The 21408-nt window shown below is 44.9% G+C and overlaps 1 protein-coding gene across 5 annotated transcripts in view; it reads left to right on the top strand.

The window, feature by feature from the left end:
- The window catches only part of rbm19 (RNA binding motif protein 19), a 436673-nt gene that overhangs the window by 320902 nt on the left and 94363 nt on the right, over positions 1-21408 (top strand). For all 5 annotated transcript variants that reach the window (XM_072496461.1, XM_072496480.1, XM_072496442.1 and 2 more), the window contains one exon: positions 8101-8193. In XM_072496461.1, the coding sequence (XP_072352562.1) occupies positions 8101-8171 (71 nt within the window). In that variant the 3' untranslated portion in view covers positions 8172-8193. The remainder of the gene's footprint in view (positions 1-8100; positions 8194-21408) is intronic.

Here is a 21408-nt window from a genome sequence, read left to right as displayed (position 1 = left end):
GCATCGCTGGCAATGCCTGCATTTGTTGCCCATCCCTATTCGCCTTTGAACTAAATGGCTTGTTAGGCTTTGCAGAAGGCAATTAAGAGTCAACTGCATTGCTGCGGATCTGGAGTCATGTGTAGGCTGGATCAGATAAGGATGGCAGATTTCCTTCCCTAAAGGATATTTGTTAACTTGATGAGTTTTTGTGACAATCGATGATAGCTTCATGGTCCCTATTACTGAGATTAACTTCATATTTTGTGAACTGAATTCAAATTCCACCGGCTACTATGGTGGGATTTGAATCCATATCCGCAGAGCATTAGCCAAGGCCTCTGGATTACTCATTGACATGACCACTATGCCACCATCTCCCTATAGCATTGGGGAGGCTTGTGTTGTTGGACGGTTCGGTCACATTAAGCAGAGTGCTATGGGGATACCAAGATCTGGTGTGAGCATCTGGGGAGTCCTGAAATATGATAGAACTGAAAGGCAGTTCCCTGAATGTGAAGGCACTGGAAGGTTAATGACAGTCTATGGTAGCACTGAGAAGCAGATTCTAATTGGCTTGGAATAATGGGAGGGAGTTTTCCAAGTCATTGACTAAAGGTTAATGATGGGAACATTGGAAAGTACCTGACTGGAAAATACTTTGTAGTCTAGCTGATTGTTTCCAAAAACTAATATATTTTAATTATCTACTTCCAAAAATAACTTCTCAGGGCATCTCGTGATTTAAGCGCAGGAGCGGCTGTGTTTTTGAGCTTTGTCACTACTCTTTTTTTAATCCTTTTTTCTATACTGATGCACAACTCATAATTATTTGATCCTGATGTGTATAATCTGTGCTATATTCCTGGAAGATCCTGGCTAAACTTTGGCAATGGGGAGCCGAGTTAAGTCCAGAAAATCCTGTCTGATTAGGCGGTTGGAGACGACCGAGGTGGGGCCCAGTTCGCAGTGGTGGTTCCGCTGATGACATCACCTATGTTTTGGTGATACCATTGATGTCAAGCCATTGTGAGTAAATTTATGGACGACGGTTTCAGCACAGGTTATTGATGCTCGCGCTGGTTTGAAGGGTTCAGACTGTGCTGAATAGAGTGAAGTTAGTCCTTAAATATTTTTTCAGTGAGCTTTGGTGGACCTGTTTTGATGTCCAATTTTTAATGTAGAGATCACCTGTCAAAAACCTAGTTTCCACCCTAAATTCTTAATTAAATGCTCAACTTGTGCAAAAATGCATGTAAATTCTTTACATTCTGGACTGTAACTTTTTGAGTATGTACATACAGATGGCAACTGATTGCCTTGGCAACTCTATGATCCCTAACTGTCAATTTACCCGAATAAATTTGACACTTTGACAAGTCTAGTATGCGTAAAGGCATAAAATTCACCAACTTAAAATTGATAAAATGTATACTGTCGCATTGCAAGTTAATTTGCATTGTTAACTTGGCTATCATATTTTACTCGTGCTTTGTGAGTAGCTTGAAGCTACAATTTGAAAAGAAAAAGTGTGATAACACTGAATTAAATGGTGGAATATTTCATTGGAGCACAACTAGCACACAAGGTTTAGCAACACTTCTGTTACAGTTTCCACATTTTATTAAAAATGTCATGTAATTCATACCTTATTTCAAAACTTTTTTAAAAAATATATTTTATTAAAGTTTTCAAACACAATTTTTCCCCCTTACAAATCAATAAAAACGGTAACATGATAACTGATAGATAACATTGTTTAAATAAAATAGTGAACTAACAAAATAACATGAAATAGTGCCCCGCCCCCGGGGCTGCTGCTGCTGGCTATCTATTTTCCCCCTAACGTTCCGCTAGATAGTCGAGGAACGGTTGCCACCGCCTGGTGAACCCCTGAGCCGATCCTCTCAGTGCAAACTTCATCCGCTCCAGTTTTATGAACCCTGCCATATCGTTTACCCAGGCCTCCACGCCGGGGGGTTTCGCTTCCTTCCACATGAGTAAAATCCTACGCCGGGCTGCTAGGGATGCAAAGGCCACAATATCGGCCTCTTTCGCCTCCTGCACTCCCGGCTCATCTGCTACCCCAAATATAGCTAACCCCCAGCTTGGCTTGACCCGGACTTTCACCACCTTCGAGATCACTCCCGCCACTCCCCTCCAATACCCCTCCAGTGCCGGACACGACCAAAACACAGGTGTGTGGTTCGCCGGGCTTCCCCCGCACCTCCTGCACTTGTCCTCCACTCCGAAGAACCTGCTCAACCTCGCTCCCGTTATGTGTGCTCTATGTAGCACCTTAAATTGGACCAGGCTAACGGAAGAGGAATTTACCCTACTTAGGGCATCAGCCCACAAACCCTCCTCAATCTCCTCCCCGAGCTCTTCCCATTTTCCCTTCAGTTCTTCTACCAGCTCCTCCCCCTCTTCTCTCATCTCCCGGTATATTTCGGACACTTTGCCCTCCCCGACCCACACCCCCGAAAGCACTCTATCCTGGATCCCTTGTGTCGGGAGCAGCGGAAATTCCCTCACCTGTTGTCTCATGAACGCCCTCACCTGCATATACCTAAAGATATTCCCCGGGGGCAGCTCATACTTTTCCTCTAGCGCTCCCAAGTCACAAACGTCCCATCTATAAATAAGTCTCCCACTCTCCTAATTCCTGCCCGGTGCCAGCTCTGGAACCCTCCGTCCAACCTCCCTGGGGCAAACCTATGGTTGTTCCTGATCGGGGACCACACCGAGGCTCCCAGCACATCCCTCTGTCGCCAGCGCGAACAGTAATGGGGACAGCGGGCATCCCTGTCTTGTTCCCCTATGTAGTCGAAAATACTCCGACCTTTGCCGATTTGTGACTACACTTGCCATTGGGGCCCCATAGAGGAGTTTCACCCAGCTGACAAACCCCTCCCCGAACCCGAACCTCCTCAGCACCTCCCATAGATACTCCCACTCTACCCTATCAAATGCCTTCTCTGCATCCATTGCCGCCACTATCTCTGCCTCCCCCTCTGCTGGAGGCATCATTATCACCCCCAATAGCCGTCGCACGTTGACATTCAATTGTCTCCCCTTTACGAACCCTGTCTGATCTTCGTGCACCACCCCAGGACACAATCCTCTATCCTCATTGTCAGCACTTTTGCCAGCAACTTGGCGTCCACGTTTAGGAGTGAGATAGGCCTATAAGACCCGCATTGCAGCGGGTCTTTATCTCGCTTCAGGATTAGTGATATCGTCGCCTCCAACATTGTCGGGGGTAGGGTCCCCCCTTCTTGGCCTCGTTAAAGGTTCTTACCAGCAGCCGGGCCAACAAATCCACATATTTCAGATAAAATTCCACCGGGAACCCATCAGGTCCCGGGGCCTTCCCTGCCTGCATGTTCCCCAGCCCTTTGGTCACCTCATCCACCCCAATTGGCGCCCCCAGGCCTGCCACCTCCTGCTCCTCCACCCTCGGGAACCTTAGTTGGTCCAGAAACTGCTGCATCCCCTCTTTTCCCTCCGGGGGTTGGGACCTATATAACCTCTCATAAAAGGTCTTGAACACCTCATTTACCTTCCCTGCTCTCCGCACCGTGGTTCCCGTTTCATCCCTAACTCCCCCTATTTCCCTCGCCGCTGTCCTCTTTCGAAGCTGGTGGGCCAACAGGCGACTCACCTTTTCCCCATATTCATATCTCATCCCCTGTGCCTTCCTCCACTGTGCCTCTGCCCTCCCTGTGGTCAGCAGGTCGAACTCCGTCTGGAGTCGTCGCCTCTCCCTATATAGTCCTTCGTCCGGGGCCTCCGCATATTTTTTATCCACACTCAAAATCTCCCCCAGTAATCTTTCCCTTTCTTTGGCCTCTGTTTTCCCCTTGTAAGCCCTGATGGAGATCAACTCTCCCCTGACCACCGCCTTCAGTGCTTCCCATACTACCCCCACTCGGACCTCCCCATCATCGTTGGCCTCCAGGTACCTTTCAATACATCCCCGCACTCTTCCGCAGACTCCCTCATCCGCCAATAATCCCACATCCAGTCGCCAGAGTGGACGCTGCTCCCTCTCCTCTCCTAGTTCCAGATCCACCCAATGTGGGGCATGGTCTGAAACAGCTATGGCCGAGTACTCCGTTCCTTCCACCCTCGAAATCAGTGACCTTCCCAAAACGAAGAAATCTATCCGTGAGTATACATTATGGAAATGGGAGAAAAAGGAGAACTCTTTGGCCAGCGGCCTAGCAAATGTCCACGGATCCACTCCCCCCAGTTGGTCCATAAACCCCCTAAGCACCTTGGCCGCTGCCGGCCTTCTTCCGGTCCTGGATCTAGAACTATCTAACCCTGGGTCTAGCACGGTGTTGAAGTCTCTTCCCCCCCCCCCCCCCCCCCCCCCATTACCAGGTTTCCTACCTCCAGGTCCGGGATGCGTCCCAGCATCCGCTTCATAAATCCCGCATCATCCCAGTTCGGGGCATATACGTTGACCAGCACGACCTCCATTCCCTGCAGTCTGCCACTCACCATCACATATCTGCCCCCGCTGTCTGCTACGATGTTCCTAGCCTCGAACGACACCCGTTTCCCCACCAATATGGCCACCCCTCTATTCTTTGCGTCCAGCCCTGAGTGGAACACCTGTCCCACCCATCCTTTCCTTAACCTAACCTGGACCGGCACCTTCAGATGCGTCTCTTGAAGCATGGCCACGTCTGCCTTCTGTCCCTTTAAGTGCGCGAACACTCGGGCCCTCTTAATCGGCCCATTTAGGCCTCTCACGTTCCACGTGATCAGCCGGACTGGGGGGCTGCCCGCCCCCTCCCCTGTCGACTAGCCATCACCCTCTCTGGGCCAGTCCCACGTCCCGGTTCCGCGCACCCACCCGTCCCCCAGGCGGCGCATTCCCGCCTCAACCACCTTTTCTCTTACCAGCTCCCTTTCGATCTCATCAGCAGCAACCCAGTTGTCCCCCCCCCCCTCCCCGCTAGATCCCCATCTAGCATGGTTACTCCCCCCATATTGCTTCCGAAAGACAGCTGACTTCAACTGACCCCGGCTTCTCCCGCTCTCTCCTTGACCCCCCATCCTCCTTGCGCCTATCTTCCCGCCATCATCTCTCTGGCGCGGGAAAAGAAAAAGAAATCCCGCGCTTTCTAGAACCATCCCGCCCCCCATGGCGCAGCTCCCCCTACCGCCCCGTTCCCATCCCCCGCCTGCGTCTCTTCTTTCCCCCCCCCCCCACCGGCGCCCACATTTCTCAGTGTGTCCCCCCTCCCCAATTTACACCTCTATACATCAGCATTGTCGTTTCCCCTCCAACATCAGTCCCTCAGTTCTGGTCCAGTTTCTCTTTTTGAATGAAGGTCCATGCTTCTTCCGACGTTTCAAAATAGTAATGTCTATCCTGGTGCATGACCCACAATCGCGCCGGCTGCAACATCCCGAACTTCACTTTCTTCTTATGCAGCACCTCTTTGGCTCGATTGAAACTCGCCCTCCTTCTCGCCACCTCCGCACTCCAATCCTGATACACTCGTATCACCGCATTCTCCCATCTGCTACTTCGTACCCTCTTGGCCTATCTCAGAACCACCTCTCTGTCATTGAAGCGGTGAAATCGCACGATCATCGCCCTAGGTGGTCGCCTTTGGTCTCCTCGCAGGGACCCGGTGGGCCCCTTCCACTTCCAAGGGGCCCGAGGGTGCCTCAGCTCCCATTAGCGAGCGTAGCATCGTGCTCGCATAAGCCCCGCCGTCATCTCCTTCCACTCCCTCGGGGAGACCCAGGACCCGGAGGTTCTTTCTCCTTGATCTATTTTCCAGGACTTCAATCCTTTCGATGCACTTCTTATGGAGCGCCTCGTGCGTCTGCATTTTGACCGCTTTGCCCAGGATCTCATCCTCATCCGTTACCTTCTGCTCCACCACACGGAGCTCTATCTCCTGGGCCTTTTGTGTCTCTTTAAGCCCCTCGATTGCCTGTAGCATCGGGGCCAGCACCTCCTTTTTAAGCAGCTCCACACACCGTCTTAAAAATTCGTCTTGGTCCGGTCCCCATGTCGGCTGGGCTCCCTCCGACGCCATCTTGCTCCTTTCTTTCTTCTGCCGCTGCCCTCGAGGATTCTCCGAGATCTGGCCGCTGCTGCCGATATTTTTCTTTCTCACTGGGGGGGACTCCCTGTTGCCTCACCCCACACCGGGTTTCGTCAAAAAAGAATTTCCCGTTGGGGCTCTTAAAAGAGCCCAAAGGTCCGTTTAAGCTGGAGCCGCCGAAACGTGCGGCTTAGCTGGTCATCGCTGCAACCGGAAGTCTTCAAAACATTTTTTAATTGTTATGTTTAGTTTTAAAGCTGAATTAATGATGGCTGGAGTATCTTAATATTGCCAAAAACACTGGGCTTTGTTTAAAATTTTACTGCCACACACCATCCCCTCGTTCTTCACAATAATACTTTTTGCAGCTCTGGTTCTCTGGTCCTAAATTTCACCACGTTTATTACCTATTTTAAAATAGTTTCCTAGATCTTGACTTGCAACCTTTGGGTGGCATCCTGAATTTAAACATTTGGTTGTTTTCAAAGTTAGTTGTGGCATACTTACAACTTTATAAGTTCCTGAAATTATTTGTGGCTTCAAAAACATCAAAGCTTCTCATCAGAATTTAGCTAAAGATTACATGTGACTCTGCGTCTTTTTTTAAATGCAGTTTCAGCAGTTCTCTATCTTCAATTATTCAAACACCAATTTGTCACCTCGATAATTTAAGAATACTTTTCCGATTTTATGCAAGGCTTTATATCCCGTTACCTTTTGTTGAGAATCTTAGTTCCATTAGAAAATAGATATAATACAAAAGTGTATGCCTATAAAAGCAAACCTTTAACCTTGGTAAAAATGAATTAATAATTGCTGATTAAATTTTTCTCAAACTCCATGCTGCTGTACCCGTCTTCTGACATGAGCTTCGTTTATCAAAATAGCATGTTGGGAATTGCTTTTGTGTCCTGAAAATGCACGTATTATCAGTGATTGTTCGAGAGTAGCAATGCTAGGTGGTTTGAAATGCTGGAACTAGGAGGGTTGGGTTAACAGGCAAAAAATATTGCTGAAGCCTTTTGCAGTGTTCTTCACAGCTTCCCGTGTGTCAAATGGAATGAGGAAGAAGGCGTGAACCAAAAATGGAAATAAAATTCTAATGATTTTTCAACCGTTGAGCCTGTGCTATCCATACAATAGTGTTATGGACAGACTTCGTCTCATTTAATAGAAGGCTGGTGATCCGAGTATTGTTTAAAATTTTAAAAATTGAGTAAGGTTTGTGCAGTAAATTTTCAATGTGCAATAATACTTTATACATGAATTTGTCCTTATGAGCTTGACACAAGTCTGACAAAAGTTTCCATTCATTTGCAATTTTCTGAGGTGCCGGTGAATATTGTTATCTTACCTGCTTCCTTTAGTCATCAGGCTTAGGCCAAATAAATTAAAAATAGTTGAGAGTAATTTTATCTATTTACTAATTATCTGGTAAACTGAGTGGTCTTCATCAATCATCAGAATTTTAAAAATAAAACTCATCCACAATGTTCTTCCAGATGACGCAGGCAAATGATTGCACACAATTTGTTTCAAAAGCAATTCTGGGTTATTTTGTATTTTAAGAACTGGAACATTCTAACCATTTACTACCTTTTTCCTAAGAATTTCATAGAACTGACCCTCAAACTGAAGCTCCTCTTAAACTTTTAAAATGGCAAACCTAGTCATATGTATTTCATTTTCATTCCTTTCCTTCACCTTAAAATCTAAATATATCACTGTGCCCTAGCATTAATGGCCATGGTTTAATCAGTTGTTCATCTGCAGGAGCATGCCAGCCTATTGTTGGTGTTAATGATGTAAATGATAGACAGTTCATGCTTTGCTGCTTACTGTTCTATTTCTAGGCATCCTACTATTACTACTCCCCAAATCCAATTTCCCAGCCTTTTGTATGAATGGCCTATTTATTACTGCTGAGCAAATGAGACTCGAGAAGTGGAAGAAAATCAAATCTAATTATTGCATATTGATTGTCTTCACATTCATATCTTCTATTAAATTCTCTTTATACTTTCTCTCTGTTCATCCACAATAGATTCTCCAAAAAAGAAGAAGCGGTCAGAGATCCTGGATGAAATTATGGATGATATGGAAAAAGAAGACTAGATCACTGTTTATCTATTTGAATGTAAGTACTTTTTTCTGCATTTTTGCTCCCTATTTCTGATTTGCAAGCACAATTCAGAGGATTTTATTTTAAAGACACTTCCTGGATGTGTGTTGGCAGCATATCCCATGAAGCTGAAAAAGATTAACCCTTTAAAGCTAAAATTGTTTTTTTTTTTACTATATTGTGTGTATAAGATTATATTGACAAATGAATAAACTAAATTGTGGTTATTTTAATGGAAGAGGTGCAGAATTTGGCCAAGTGAAAATAATTAATTTACAACTACTGAGGAAGAAACTAAAATTGTTCCTTTAACAATTTTTAGAATTTATTTGTCATCTAAATTAGACAAAACATTATTCTGGGACCTGATTGAACAGGGCTAGCAACTAATTAGGTGGGTGGATTGTGAAATTAATAGTGTTAAGGACTGAGAAGGATGTATAAATTGTAGGGGGGTAAATTCAGCATCAAACTGGGCACAGAAAAGGAGAAAGAAGGGTTGGATTGAGAGAGAAAACCTGCAACAGGAAAAATAAACATAAAAATGCTTTAAATTGTAATTTGAAATGTAAATGTTCTCCAACATGAATTAAAACCAGGAAGAATGAGACTCCACAATTGTGCTAGTTAATTTTCAATGCCAAAGAGGTTTTTTTGGCAGTGATCAACAATTACCATGTTGTTAAAAGAGTACTTTGATTGGATTAAGCAAAGCCTAACTTTCTGTGAGTTTAGTTTGTATATATTGCATAAATATGGCAACTTTGCAGAATGGTAAGCCAGGCACCGCAATAGCACTTTTGCAAAGCTAGCAACTAAGTGATGCACTTTGGACAGTAACCTTTTCTTCATGTCTAACCATGCATCTGTTCCTCACCCAAAGTTGCTGTACCATTTGGAGGAAGTAATGGCTAGTATCATTAGATTCGCCATTATTTTGACATTGAAAATCTAGATAATTGTGATAAGCCTTCAGATATCTAGCACTGTTGAAAATAAATGGGTCAAATTCAGTTTCAAGAAAATGTATAACTGCTTAAAGGAAATTGGTTAATGAGAATAACTAAATTCCAGAAACGAACACAGTAAAACTCTCCCAGGCAAGTATATGGCAGAAACCCAGTGTTGAATGTAATAGTGTTGTTTGCAACGTTACTTACAGTGGACTGAACAAAATAGTTTCCACATACCTGCCTTAATAAAAATTAGATTTATTTTCTCACCGTCATATGAATCCCATTATTTTTTAAATGTTGTTTGTTAGAGAATTACGCATCTATTGCCTGAAAACAGCATTAAATGCATATTGAGTTAAGCACAGTATGATAAAACATAATTGTGAATCTCTGTCTGCAACCAATTTTGCACATATTTCTTGCTATTTTGTGTTATTTTTGCTGAAGACAAACTCTGGAGGCTATTTGAAATCTGCAAGTGAAGTAATTTAGAGATGTCTGGCATTGTGTTCAACAGCAGTGACCTGGCAAGATTACAGTTGAGATATTTGTTTCATGCTCTCCCAATTTTAGGCTTCATATATTTTTAAGCACTTGAATTTGCCTGCCAGTGTATAGTTATGTCATGATTTTTCATCAGTTTCCAGCTGGATTTACCTCTGGAAAACATATCCTTGATTTTGTTTTCCTGTGATCTACATAATCACTACCTTAATGGTTTGTAAATCAGGATTTCATACACTAAATTCTGATTACATCTGTTTAAATGAATTCAGGTCACCTATAGAAACATAATTCAAATGAAAATATGATGATTGCCTGTATTTGGAATTTATTGAGGTTTTCTATTACATTATGTATGCCCTGTATCCACTCAAAATCATTATAAATGCATTGATCAGTTTACCTTGCTTGCTCTTGAAAAAATGTGATGTTAATGAGAAGAACTAGATTCCAGATACTTTCAAAGAGACATCCAGGCTCCAAAACGTTAGCATCTGTGAACTATTAGACCTGCTGAGATTGTCCAGTATTTTCTGTTTTAGTTTCAGATTCCAGCATCTGATTAGTAATTTGCTTTTATCCTCTAATTCTGACCTTTTGGATATCCCTGATTTTAGTCACTCCTTTATTTGTTGCCATGCTTTCAATTGCCTTCGCCCTAAGTTCTAGGATACCCTCCCTATCCCTTCTGCCCAACTTCTTTTCCTTTAAACGCTCCTTTAGCCTACATCTCTGCTAAAACTTTTTGCATCTGGCCTAATGTCTCTTAATATGACTCCATGAGTAATATTTTGTTTTATAATGCTCTTATTCTTTTTATTCGTCCATGGGATGTGGGCGTCGCTGGCTGGGCCAGCATTTATTGCCCATCCCTGAGGGCATTTAAGAATCAAATACATTGCTGTGGATCACATATAGGCAAGAGCAGGTAAGGACGACAGATTTCCTTCGCTAAAGGACATTAGTGAACCAGATGGGTTTTTCCGACAACCGATAATGGTTTCATGGTCTCCTTTAAGACTTTTAATTCCAGATTTTTTTTAATTGAATTCAAATTCCACCATCTGCCATGGCAGGATTTGAATACGGGTCCCCAGAGCATGACTCTGTATTACTATTCCGGCGATAATACCACTACATCACTCACTCCCCTTATGAAAAGCCTGAAGGAATTTTGTTACATTAAAGGCAGTAGTGGCACTCAGAACATAAGTGCAAAATATGAGCTGAATCCATAGAATCCCTACAGTGCAGAAGGAGGTAATTCAGCCCATTGTGTCTGCACCAACCCTCTGAAAGAGCACTCTACCTCCGTCCACTCCCCTGCCCTATCCCTGTAACCTAACCTGCACATCCCTGGACACTGAGGGGCAATTTAGCATGGCCAATCGACCTAACCCTGCGCATCTTTGGACTCGGGGGGGAAACCGGAGCACCTTGAAACCGACGCAGACAAGAGCAAACTCCACACAGACGAGGCTAGAATCAAACCCGGAACCCTGGTACTGTGAGGCAGCAGTGCTAACCACTGTACCACCTGCTGACGTGTTGCAGGTATTTTCAGGCGGATGATCCTACTCCGTGTCATCCTGAAGCTCCAACCATGAGACTGTCAGAAAGCAAAGGTAGTTTAAGTGATCTATGTTTGTATCGTTGGATAATAGAAATAAGGTATAGATTTAAGTGAGTTTAATTTAGTGTTTCTGTGTAAGGAAGGATGGAACTCTGGTTAGACTCATGATAAACCAAGGTATTTGCATGTATGGGGATTTTGGTCTCCGAGAGTTTGCGTCATGAAAGGTAAACAAGAGCTTGGAGAAAGAATGAGGTGTCGCTTAACGACCAGGAGTTACATTTAGGAGAAAGACCTTGGTCGCGATTTTATGCCCACGCTGTGCCCGGAAGGCAGCTCGCCGCGTTCATTACTGGTCTCCAGAAACAGGGACTAGACGGAACGGCACTCATGGGAGTCTCCCAGCCATCAGAGACCCCCCAGGTGCATGCACTTTGGGCAGGGTGGTACCCTGGCACTGCTGGTGCCACCCACGCACCCTGGCAATGTCAAGACGCCAAGCTGACATTTTTTGTGTGGCTGCGCTTGGGCTGGGGGCTTGGGGGGTGCATCAGGGGCTGCTTCGGGGGCCTCAGAGATCAGCGAGCAGAGCTCTTCAGTGTACAAACAGGGCTATGTGTGGCCTCGGCCGCGTGTTCCCCATTGAGGCCTCTTATGAAACGCGAGTTGCGTTTTATAGCCTTGTATTTCACGGCGCTGTGAGCGCTGGGAAACACGTGGCTGGACGTGCTCACTATGGGACTTTGTTCCCATTAAGTAAAACCACGCCACTTGTGTTTTTAATTTAACTGAATCCATAGCAGGAGGAGCTTAACTGGAGAGCCAGAAGCAGAACAATGGAGAAATGGGCAAGAACGCAAGTCCCCGAAACGAAAGGACAATAGGTTGACAAACCAAGGAATGAAAAAATAAGCTCCAGAAAGTTTGAAGTTAAAGGAACAAAGAGAAACTGGAATTGGAACAGGGTACTGTTGATGGGAGTTAAAGACTGAACTGCAAAATGCAGACTTGATGAAGTTGGCTAGTGAAAAGCCAGAGAAGATACCTGAAGCACTCCTAAGGTTGGTGATATTTTACTACAGCCAGTGAAGTAAAAGTGGAAGCAATTGGTGGCTGGATACCTGAGAGATTGTGTGAAAATTTGAAAGCTCGTGGCTAGTCAAGACAAAGAAATACTGAAAGGACAGCTGGAAATCTTGGAATGAGATACTTGCTGGAACCAGCTGAGAGAAAGCATTGTTTGAAAGAAAATTGTACGACATTTCTTTTCAAGAGTGGAGTTTGGAAACTCATGTGGAAGCCAGAGTCCAGTGAGATTGGTTGGGTCATGGTGTAATAATCATCTGGAAGGATTTGAAGAGAAATCAACAGAGTTCTGATTCAGTAACACTTGGTTTCATTTCGGGTATTGTCTGACCATAGTTAGTTTGTTGGGGTACAGGGACTGTGTGTTTTCTGAGAACATTGTCGCATAAGATATATTTTGTACCCTGTTATATCCTTAAAATCTGTGTACATTTGTGAAGGTAGGTGGGAATTGAGAGTACTTTGTATTAAAATCAAACTTTTCATGTTTAATGTTTTTTTCCTGTTGTTAGAACTGATGTTGATTCTGTGAGAAGCTAATTGGCAGTCCTGTGACTGTTATGCATGGTTTCTAAAAAGAAGTAAAAGTTACGGGGAGCGATTCAGTGGACTCATGTTAAAGTCCACTGAACAGCACATTTAGCAGGATGTTTCTCAGCACCTTCAGCGCCATGAAAGACCCCGCGATTCAATGGCACTTCACTGTTTTTTTGGCCTTGGAGAGTAACTCCCCGTCGAGGCTACTCTTTAAGTCATCTCGCCAGCGCAAGAAGACTACTCGTGGATTGGGATGCCATTTTTAAAGGCAGTCCGATCTTTCGACCCCTTCAGCCCCCACTGCAGCCTCAGGAACCCCCCCCACTTCACCCAACTTGCCTCTTTCAGGATCCTTGAGCTACCCCACCCCATGGGAAAGGCCTCCCCGGGCATGACTCCTGGCACAGGCAAAATGGCACCCTGGCACTGCCATACTGGCACCTTGACAGTGCTCGGGTTGCACTGCCAAGGTGCCAGGCTGACAGTGCCCAGGTGCCCAGGAATCTAGGGGAGTATCAGAGGTCTACCCTGCCCATTGCCTCAACTCTCCAGCGAGACCCCCGAGGTGCCATCCAGACTGGTTCACATGTTTGTGGACCACTAATTGGCTCATTTAAATATATGTATCTGGCTCTCGCCCAGCCAGAGTGAGATCATAAAGTATCATAGAATTTACAGTGCAGAAGATCCAGATCATGACGTGCAACGAGATTCTGTTGAACCCCACGAGCATCCCGAATCTCAATCTAGGCCTGTGCGAGATTTAACGGCCTCGCCCCAACGCCAAGTCGGGCATGACTGGGCTGCTGAATCCTCCCCACAGTCTTTTGAGCCAGGGTTCCATTCTGGGACCTTCCTGTCCAGTAATAACATCAACTGGGATCATAACAATAGTTAACATTTTCAGCAAATTAAGTGTGCAGGAGGGCCAGCGAACCATGTCCACATGTCCTGGGCATGTCCGAAGCTTAAGGGATTTTGGCAGGAGTTTGCAGATGTCATGTCATCGGTGTTAAAAACAAGGGTGGCGCTGAGTCCAGGGGTGACGATTTTTGAGATGTCAGAAGACCCGGGAATCCAGGAGGAGAAAGAGGCAGACGTTCTGGCCTTTGCTTCCCTGGTCGCCCAGAGACAGATACTATTAGCTTGGAGGGACTCAAAGCCCTGAAGTCGGAGACCTGGCTATCGGACATGGCTAGCTTTCTCTGTTTGGAGAAAATCAAGTTCGCCTTGAGAGGGTCACTGTTAGGGTTCGCCCAGAGGTGGCAACTGTTCGTCGACTTCTTCGGGGAAAGTTAATCGTCAGCAGATGGGGGGGGGCGGGGGTTTGGATTAGTTTAGCTTAGAGTAGGGAGTTAATAAAAGGTGGGACCTGTAAGGGAGGGAGATGGCTTTTGCACTATGTTTATAGTTTCATGTACATTGTTTATTGTGTTGTTTTATAATACCAAAAAATGCCTTAATAAAATGTTTATTTTTAAAAAAAAAACATTTCAGCAAATTGAACTCACTCCACATTTATTGAACTCACTCCACATTACAATACGAACTGGCTGTGTGCAGTGGAAACAACAAAGGCTAAGACCTGGCCACATCCCTGCTATACCACAAAAATCCTGTGCACCAATGCCAGTTCCTCCCTTCACCCGTTCCGATACATGGAGGACCTGACATTATGGAAGATTGCCCAAATTCGTTCAGTCCATAAATGTAACCATCCAATTACTGACCATTTGATTTTGTCAGTGAAGGAAGATCAGGTGATGAGTATTAAACTAATCATATTGTTACCACGCTAGACTTTGCAGGACGGTTGTTTTAAAATGTCTCCATGAACTTGAGGTGAAGCAGAATATCTGGAAACCGGGATTCCCTTTCAGAATGAGGCCATCTCTGTTTGAAGATGACCCATGAGCTTTGATGGTCGTGGAAGAGGAACTCAAATATAAACCTGTTGAAATACCATGTGACAGTTTCCACACCTTTCCATAGTGATTACAGTAAAGGGACAGGATCTTTGTAAGACATAGGGAGAGAAATAGCAATTACTACTGCATGGAGAACCATTTTTCCAAGGGCCCCTGCAGACTATGGGCCGAATGGTTTTCTTCTGCACTGTAAATTCTATGAGGAGCAAAACAGCTACTACTTTGAAGGCAGAAAAGGACTGTTTTGTGTTAAACAAGAAGGATGCTTGCAAGAGTTGGTTTTATGTTTGAAAGTAAGGGGACAGATGCAACGAGACTTGAGGAGATTTAAGGAGCAAGGAATTGCCAAGGTGGGCCTTGCTGGTAAAAATCAAACCTTCAAAACTCAGGTTGAGTAGAACAACTTTCAAAGGACACTAGAAATTTAGACCTGGCGCGACAGGGAGACGTTGACCTGCTGGAGTAACTTTGGACCTATTGTAATGCTACATCTGCTGGAAGTTCGGAAAGGGGGTTGTAAGACTTATCCCAGTTGTGCCAGTAAATGCAAAAGTACCCTTTTCCTTAGTTTGGTGTATTATTTGCCTGGTGGTTGCCTGAAGTAGTGTTTAATCTGTGTTGATTTTAGTTTGTTATAGCAAAAACCTTAAAATGTGTATACCAATTCTCTGCAAGAGCAACTCGGCTAGTCCCACACTCCCACCTTTTTCTCATAACCTTGCAATTTTGTTCTGTTCGAAATAGATAATAGAAAGTTCTATTCTTCGATCTTCAGTAAATTGGTGGAAGATATCATTAAGGATATCACCAAACAATAATTGTTTAGTAACAATTTGCTTACATTTCTCAGTTTGCATTTTGTCAAAACCTCATGACTCCATATTTCTTCACAGTCTTAAGACAGACATGAATGTGGAGTTGAACGCCAAAGGAAGGATGAGAGTAGTTCCCCTTGACATGAAAGCATAACTCAACTGAGCGTGGCACCAAGGAGTCATTGCAAAAGTGAGATGAATGGACTGGGTGAGGAAAGCAAACAAGGAGTCTTTCCTAACATAAACGGAAGAGCTTGCAATTGTTTGAAACCAGTCTTCGTAACTGGTTGAAATTTAACAGTTTGTAGCTGGTTTAGCACAGGACTAAAGAGCTGGCTTTTAAAGCAGACCAAGACAGGCCAGCAGCACGGTTCAATTCCCGTACCAGCCTCCCCGAACAGGCGCCGGAATGTGGCGACAAGGGGCTTTTCACAGTAACTTCATTTGATACCAACTTGTGACAATGAGCAATTTTAATTTCATTTTTTCATTTTCAGTTCAGTGACAGTGAAAGATTGAAAATGGGCAGAGATATGTCACTGGATTGAGGACGTCATGGTGACAGAGAGTTAAGGATAAGAAAGAACCCTGACCAATTTTCCTCGCTGCCCAATGAAGTACCACTGACCCAAGGTACTAGCAAAGAGTTGGCAGTAGTTGCGAAAGAAGATTGCAGGATTGTTTTCATCGTCATGTTGGAGGAAGTGGGTCCAGTTAAGGTCACCTATTTCATTTCCTTCATACCTTCAGAAAGGTCCCCAGTGGCTCAGGTGGGTTCTTTTTTCAAAATATTAAAAGTATCTTTTGGCTTGGACGGGAATTTGCCGGTAGCGGTACTGCTGCCCTTGTCCTTCCACACAATAGAAATTGGGAGATGCTATTTGAAAAAGCCTTGGCAAATTGCTGCAATGCATCTTGTCAGTGGTATAATCTGCAGCCATGGAGCACCGATGGTGGAGAGAGCGAATTTGAAAGGTTTTGGATGGGCCAATCAAGTGGGATATTTTGTCCTGAATGGTGTCAAACCTCTCCAAGTGCTGTTGAAGCAGCACTTATGCAAATAGAGAGCATTCCATCATACTCCTGACTTGTACATTTTACAGTGGTAGGTAAAAGCGTTTGGAGAGTCAAGAGGTGGTTTACCTTCTGCAAAATTTCCAGCCCTGCCCTGTTCTTGTATTCACAGTATTTATATGGTTGATTCAGATAAGTGTCTGGTCCTTGGTATCCCCAGATTGTTGATGGTTGTGGTCTTGGTGAGGGAAGGTATTTATACTCTTTCTCATTGGAGATAATAATTGCCTGACAATTGTGTGGTGCAAATGTCAAATGGCATTTGCCAAAGTCTGAACTCTGTCCAGGTCTTGCTGCATGCAGTCACACGGACTATTTCGTCATCTGAGGCATTGCAAATGGAACTGAACACTGCTATATCAACAAATATCTGACATTATAATGAAGGCAAATAACGATTTGATGAAGCAGCTACAGATGAGTGGGCCAAGGACGCGGCCCTGGGGAGCTCCTGCAGCAATGTCCTGGGGTTAAAATGATTGGTCTCCAGCAACCGTAAATCAGGTGGCAACTGTTGGTGATTAATCTACTTTTCACATTTACCTCGCTAGACACACCCTATTTTGCTTAATCGTTTACCCCTTTTCCTCCACCCCACCCCCCACTTTTTTCTGGCACTATCATCTCTTCTGTCATTTAACTTCTCTGCCTTTCACTCTATCATGGATCCTCCATCTTCTTCCTTTCTCTGCTTCTGCTAGTATCTATGCTCAAACATTGCACCACCAGAGAGATGAAAAACAAGTTCTGCAAGTAGCTATTAGCAGAATCCCTAAAACAGAACTTATTTACCTACTGGGACTAGTGGCTGTAGACCATGAGCATTGACCCTTGTGCCACAGGCAACACGGCATGGGAAGGCAAAATGAAAATGGATCGAGACTATTTGAGGTTTGCTGCTGCCACAGGTTTTGTGTAACTAGCACTTCCATTTAGAACAAACCATGCCACAAGGTGTCCTGGAGACATCCAAGATCAGGACACCAGCACCAGTTGGATTTAATCATCACCAGGTGTAACTCTCTGAACAACATTCACAACATGCAGCAATGACAGCGCTGAGTGTGGTGTGCACCAGGGTTAGGATTTAATCCTTGAAAGCTTTTTCATTTAAAGCAGAAATGGCATCCTCGTATCAATGTCAGCCATACTGCCTACTCCGGTAAGAATGAGCAGTTCCTTGACTTAATCAAACAGATTCTCTCTGGCATTCCCAAAGTGCAGAAACAAAGTGGAATATACCTTGTCACATATTTTGCGATGCCAAACTCAACAAATTGGAAACATGGAGTGGATAATGTTGGCTCTTTTGACGCTAACATTGTTGCAATGGAACTTGTCATTGAAGCAAAACAATCTGCTCTCATTAATTGCAGGAGAGACCTGAGCAAGAAAGATGAATGCACTAAGAGCTGGTTAACGTAAAGTCCAACCTCAGTTAGGCACTACACCAATGACTATTGGTGACAACATTTCCAGAATTTCCATAAAATGCGAAGGGCCCATATGATGACATCTGGATCATGCGAATTCATTAACATACTCATTAAACCAACAATGCCTACGCCGGTGGACATTGACAGAGACGGCAGGGAAATAGTTGCCAATGGCTGTGACCTCTGGGAGCTGACTGAAGGGGCATGAAAGAGGCGAGGTGGAACTGAAAGCTGTTGCCGCCTTTGGAGTGAACCACAAGCTGTTTCTTATATCGACCAAATGACCACACAACCAATATGTTAGTTCAAAAACACAGTTTATTACTAACACAAGCCTTGTACCTCTTTGCAGTAACACACGCGGCTCCGTACTAAACTACACCTAACGACTAAGATGACCTTTACTTAACTTCGAGTGACCGGCACTGTGCGAGATAAGGCCTTTATCCGGGTCCAAATGGTTGGGTTTGTCTCAGCTGTGCTCGCCCTTCAGGAATGGTCGCGGGTCCTTGAACTTGGTTGTTCTGCTGCAGTTGGTCGCACACAGGCCGGTCCCAAAAGAGATCAATCCCTAGTGTGCAGGGCTTTTTATCCTTAGTCTCTTTCGCGCCCTTTTCGATCACCCTCATCGATCTCAGCCAATTAGGGGGCGGATACCTCCCTAACTGGGCGGGTCCTAGCTTTCATTGTCATGGCATGTAGGCCTTTCCAAATAAAGGGGAGTGGCGCCGGTTAGTCTGCTACTGTTGTAACTTCTTGATTCAAACTCTATTGATCTGGGGGAAATGATGATCGACTCTTAATGGATACAAGTTTCAGCCAAGTCTGGTTTCTTTGCGCAATACCTGTCTGTGTCCCAAATTGACCACAATTCCCATGATCCTTCGCAGGTGGCCATTTTACATGGCTACATTCCGCCCTCTTGATCTTGAGAGCGAAGCGTGGTGGATCACAGTCTTGATTCCGTAGTCTACCTTACCAAGCCAGTACTGGTCAGTACAATTTTACCTAATTCATTAATATTACATACATTCATTAAAACAATTCACTACTGTTAGCTATTTCATTCCTAAAATCAGATCCATATAAAACATTTTAACTTAAATTAACATATAAAACAGTTGGTTTCTAACTAAACTTTCTAAACTACACTCATGCTGCTGGTTTTGCCTAAAGAGCTTATCTATAACACAAAATCTACAAACTTAAACAGCAGCACCACATTCTTTCGTCTTATCACATTTCATCGGTACAGAGGTATAAAGGGTCCATTTAGCAGCGGTTATCACAGATTTGTAAGTTGTACATTCTTAGTAGATTATTGGATTCCAAAGAGGGGGGCTCGAACTGTGTATATAGGGGGCCGGGAGGCTTTTGCCTTCCATTTACGGAGTTTGAATGTGAGGACTACATTATAGATTGCTGCAACCAGGAGGAGGGTCTCTGTTATGTATGAGAGTGGGTTCCATTTTGCAATGCCTTCCCACCAGGTGGGGGTTTCGGTCTCTATCTCTAACAGGTTCTGTGTGGTATCCTGACTGGAGGTGGTCTTGGGGTGGTGTTGCTCGGGGCTGGCTTAGGCCCTACTCTAATTGTGTGTATTGCCAAATTACCTTTAGTGGGTGTCCCGGGGCAATTTTGTCCGATCCTTATTGTGTTCCCTGCAATTTTATTTAAACATCCAATTTTGGGGCACCCTTCATTAGTAAGTTCCCACCAATCCTCTGTACCGATTGTGCTAATGTAACATTCTGATGTGGACCCATTGGGCTTTCTGTAGGGGCTGGTTTAGCACACTGGGCTAAATCGCTGGCTTTGAAAGCAGACCAAGGCAGGCCAGCAGCACGGTTCAATTCCCGTACCAGCCTCCCCGAACAGGTGCTGGAATGTGGCAACTAGGGGCTTTTCACAGTAACTTCATTTGAAGCCTACTTGTGACAGTAAGCGATTTTCATTTTTCATTTCAAATTGTCCGTTGGTATTGCACCCAAGTATGATGCCTCTGCTCTTAGGGTGCCACTCTCACATTCCCCTGCATCTGGGAGACGGTACCACAGACCGCCGGGCTATGGAAAGTCTTGGGTACCTTGTGCTTGGAGTACAGTAAGTGTGGCAACTATCCGGAAGGCGATCACGGCTGGGTTCATCCTGCGGTGTCTGGTTTCTGTGTAATCCTAGTGAATCAAGCATAGTATCATGTCAGTATCGTTGGTTAATATCTGTGTGTGTTAGTCTCTCTCGCTTAGTTCCAATTTCCCTTTATGATTGTCACCATGTGTGACTCCCACATATTTTTTTTTTAATTTGGAGAGGTACTAATCCAAGTGTCTCAATCCAAGTATTCAAGTGTCTCGCAGCTTGTGTGGTGGATGCGAGGAGTGGGCGGATGCTTTCTTCGACCATTCTCCATCTTTACTAGCAACCAAGGAGGTTGAGGCTTTGCTTAACCAGCCGAATTTCAGGGTGGCCAGTTTTATAGAGTTTCGTCCCAGGGGCTCAGAGATAGCAGCAGTGATCAGCAACCGTTGTGTTTTTACGTGTAAATAGCATTTGGAAGTGACCCGAAGGGGTCTGGAAGAAAGAAGGGTTTAGATTTGGAGCGGGGAGGAAGATTCAAGACCTGCCCAAAGCAGCAAAAGGTGTAGTAAACCATTCCAGAGAGCATGATGTGAAACGTGGGGTGTGTGTGGGCCGCTGCGGGTCAAGAATGGGTGGGATCCCCGGGTAGGGCGGGGGTTAGTGCCGATACTCCACTACCCGAGCGTGATTGACCGGTTAATTTTGGGGCCCTCAGATAGGGCGGGGATTAGTGCCGTGACTCCCTACCTGGGTGACCGGGATGAACGGAAAGAATTTGTAGTTGTATTGTAGTGCCTTCAACTGCCATTGGTCTGTAGACCGTGTCTGACGGTTGAATCAGAGGAGTAATTACAACTGCATAACTGAGTGTCAGGCCAACATAGATTAAAACCATGTGTTGGAGAGAAGAGGAGATCAAAACAAGAAGACGGGCAGGCTCCATCAGAAATTTGGACACCTTAATTCTTAGACAGTGTCCGTTTCTCATCATCTGGACACCTCAAATATTTGCGTGGATCACTTCCGTTAAATCATTTCCCAGAAGGGGCTCATTGCTTAAATCATCACCTTCTCCTGGTTGCCAGACTCGTGTCTGCAGATTCCGGGCGGTAGCCGCGTAGGCCTGTGGGTGGTCCGATTCGTCATGTCTTACCAACCTGTAGGAATTGTCACGGTGCCGAAAGGGAGTATCGGGATTGTCGTGTGGTGGTGTGTAGCCGGGAACTGATGTACTGGAAGTGG

The sequence above is a fragment of the Scyliorhinus torazame genome, chromosome 1 (genome assembly GCF_047496885.1).
Source record: "Scyliorhinus torazame isolate Kashiwa2021f chromosome 1, sScyTor2.1, whole genome shotgun sequence".
In the NCBI taxonomy this organism is placed as follows: Eukaryota; Metazoa; Chordata; class Chondrichthyes; order Carcharhiniformes; family Scyliorhinidae; genus Scyliorhinus; species Scyliorhinus torazame.
This window is presented reverse-complemented; position numbering and strand designations above follow the sequence as displayed.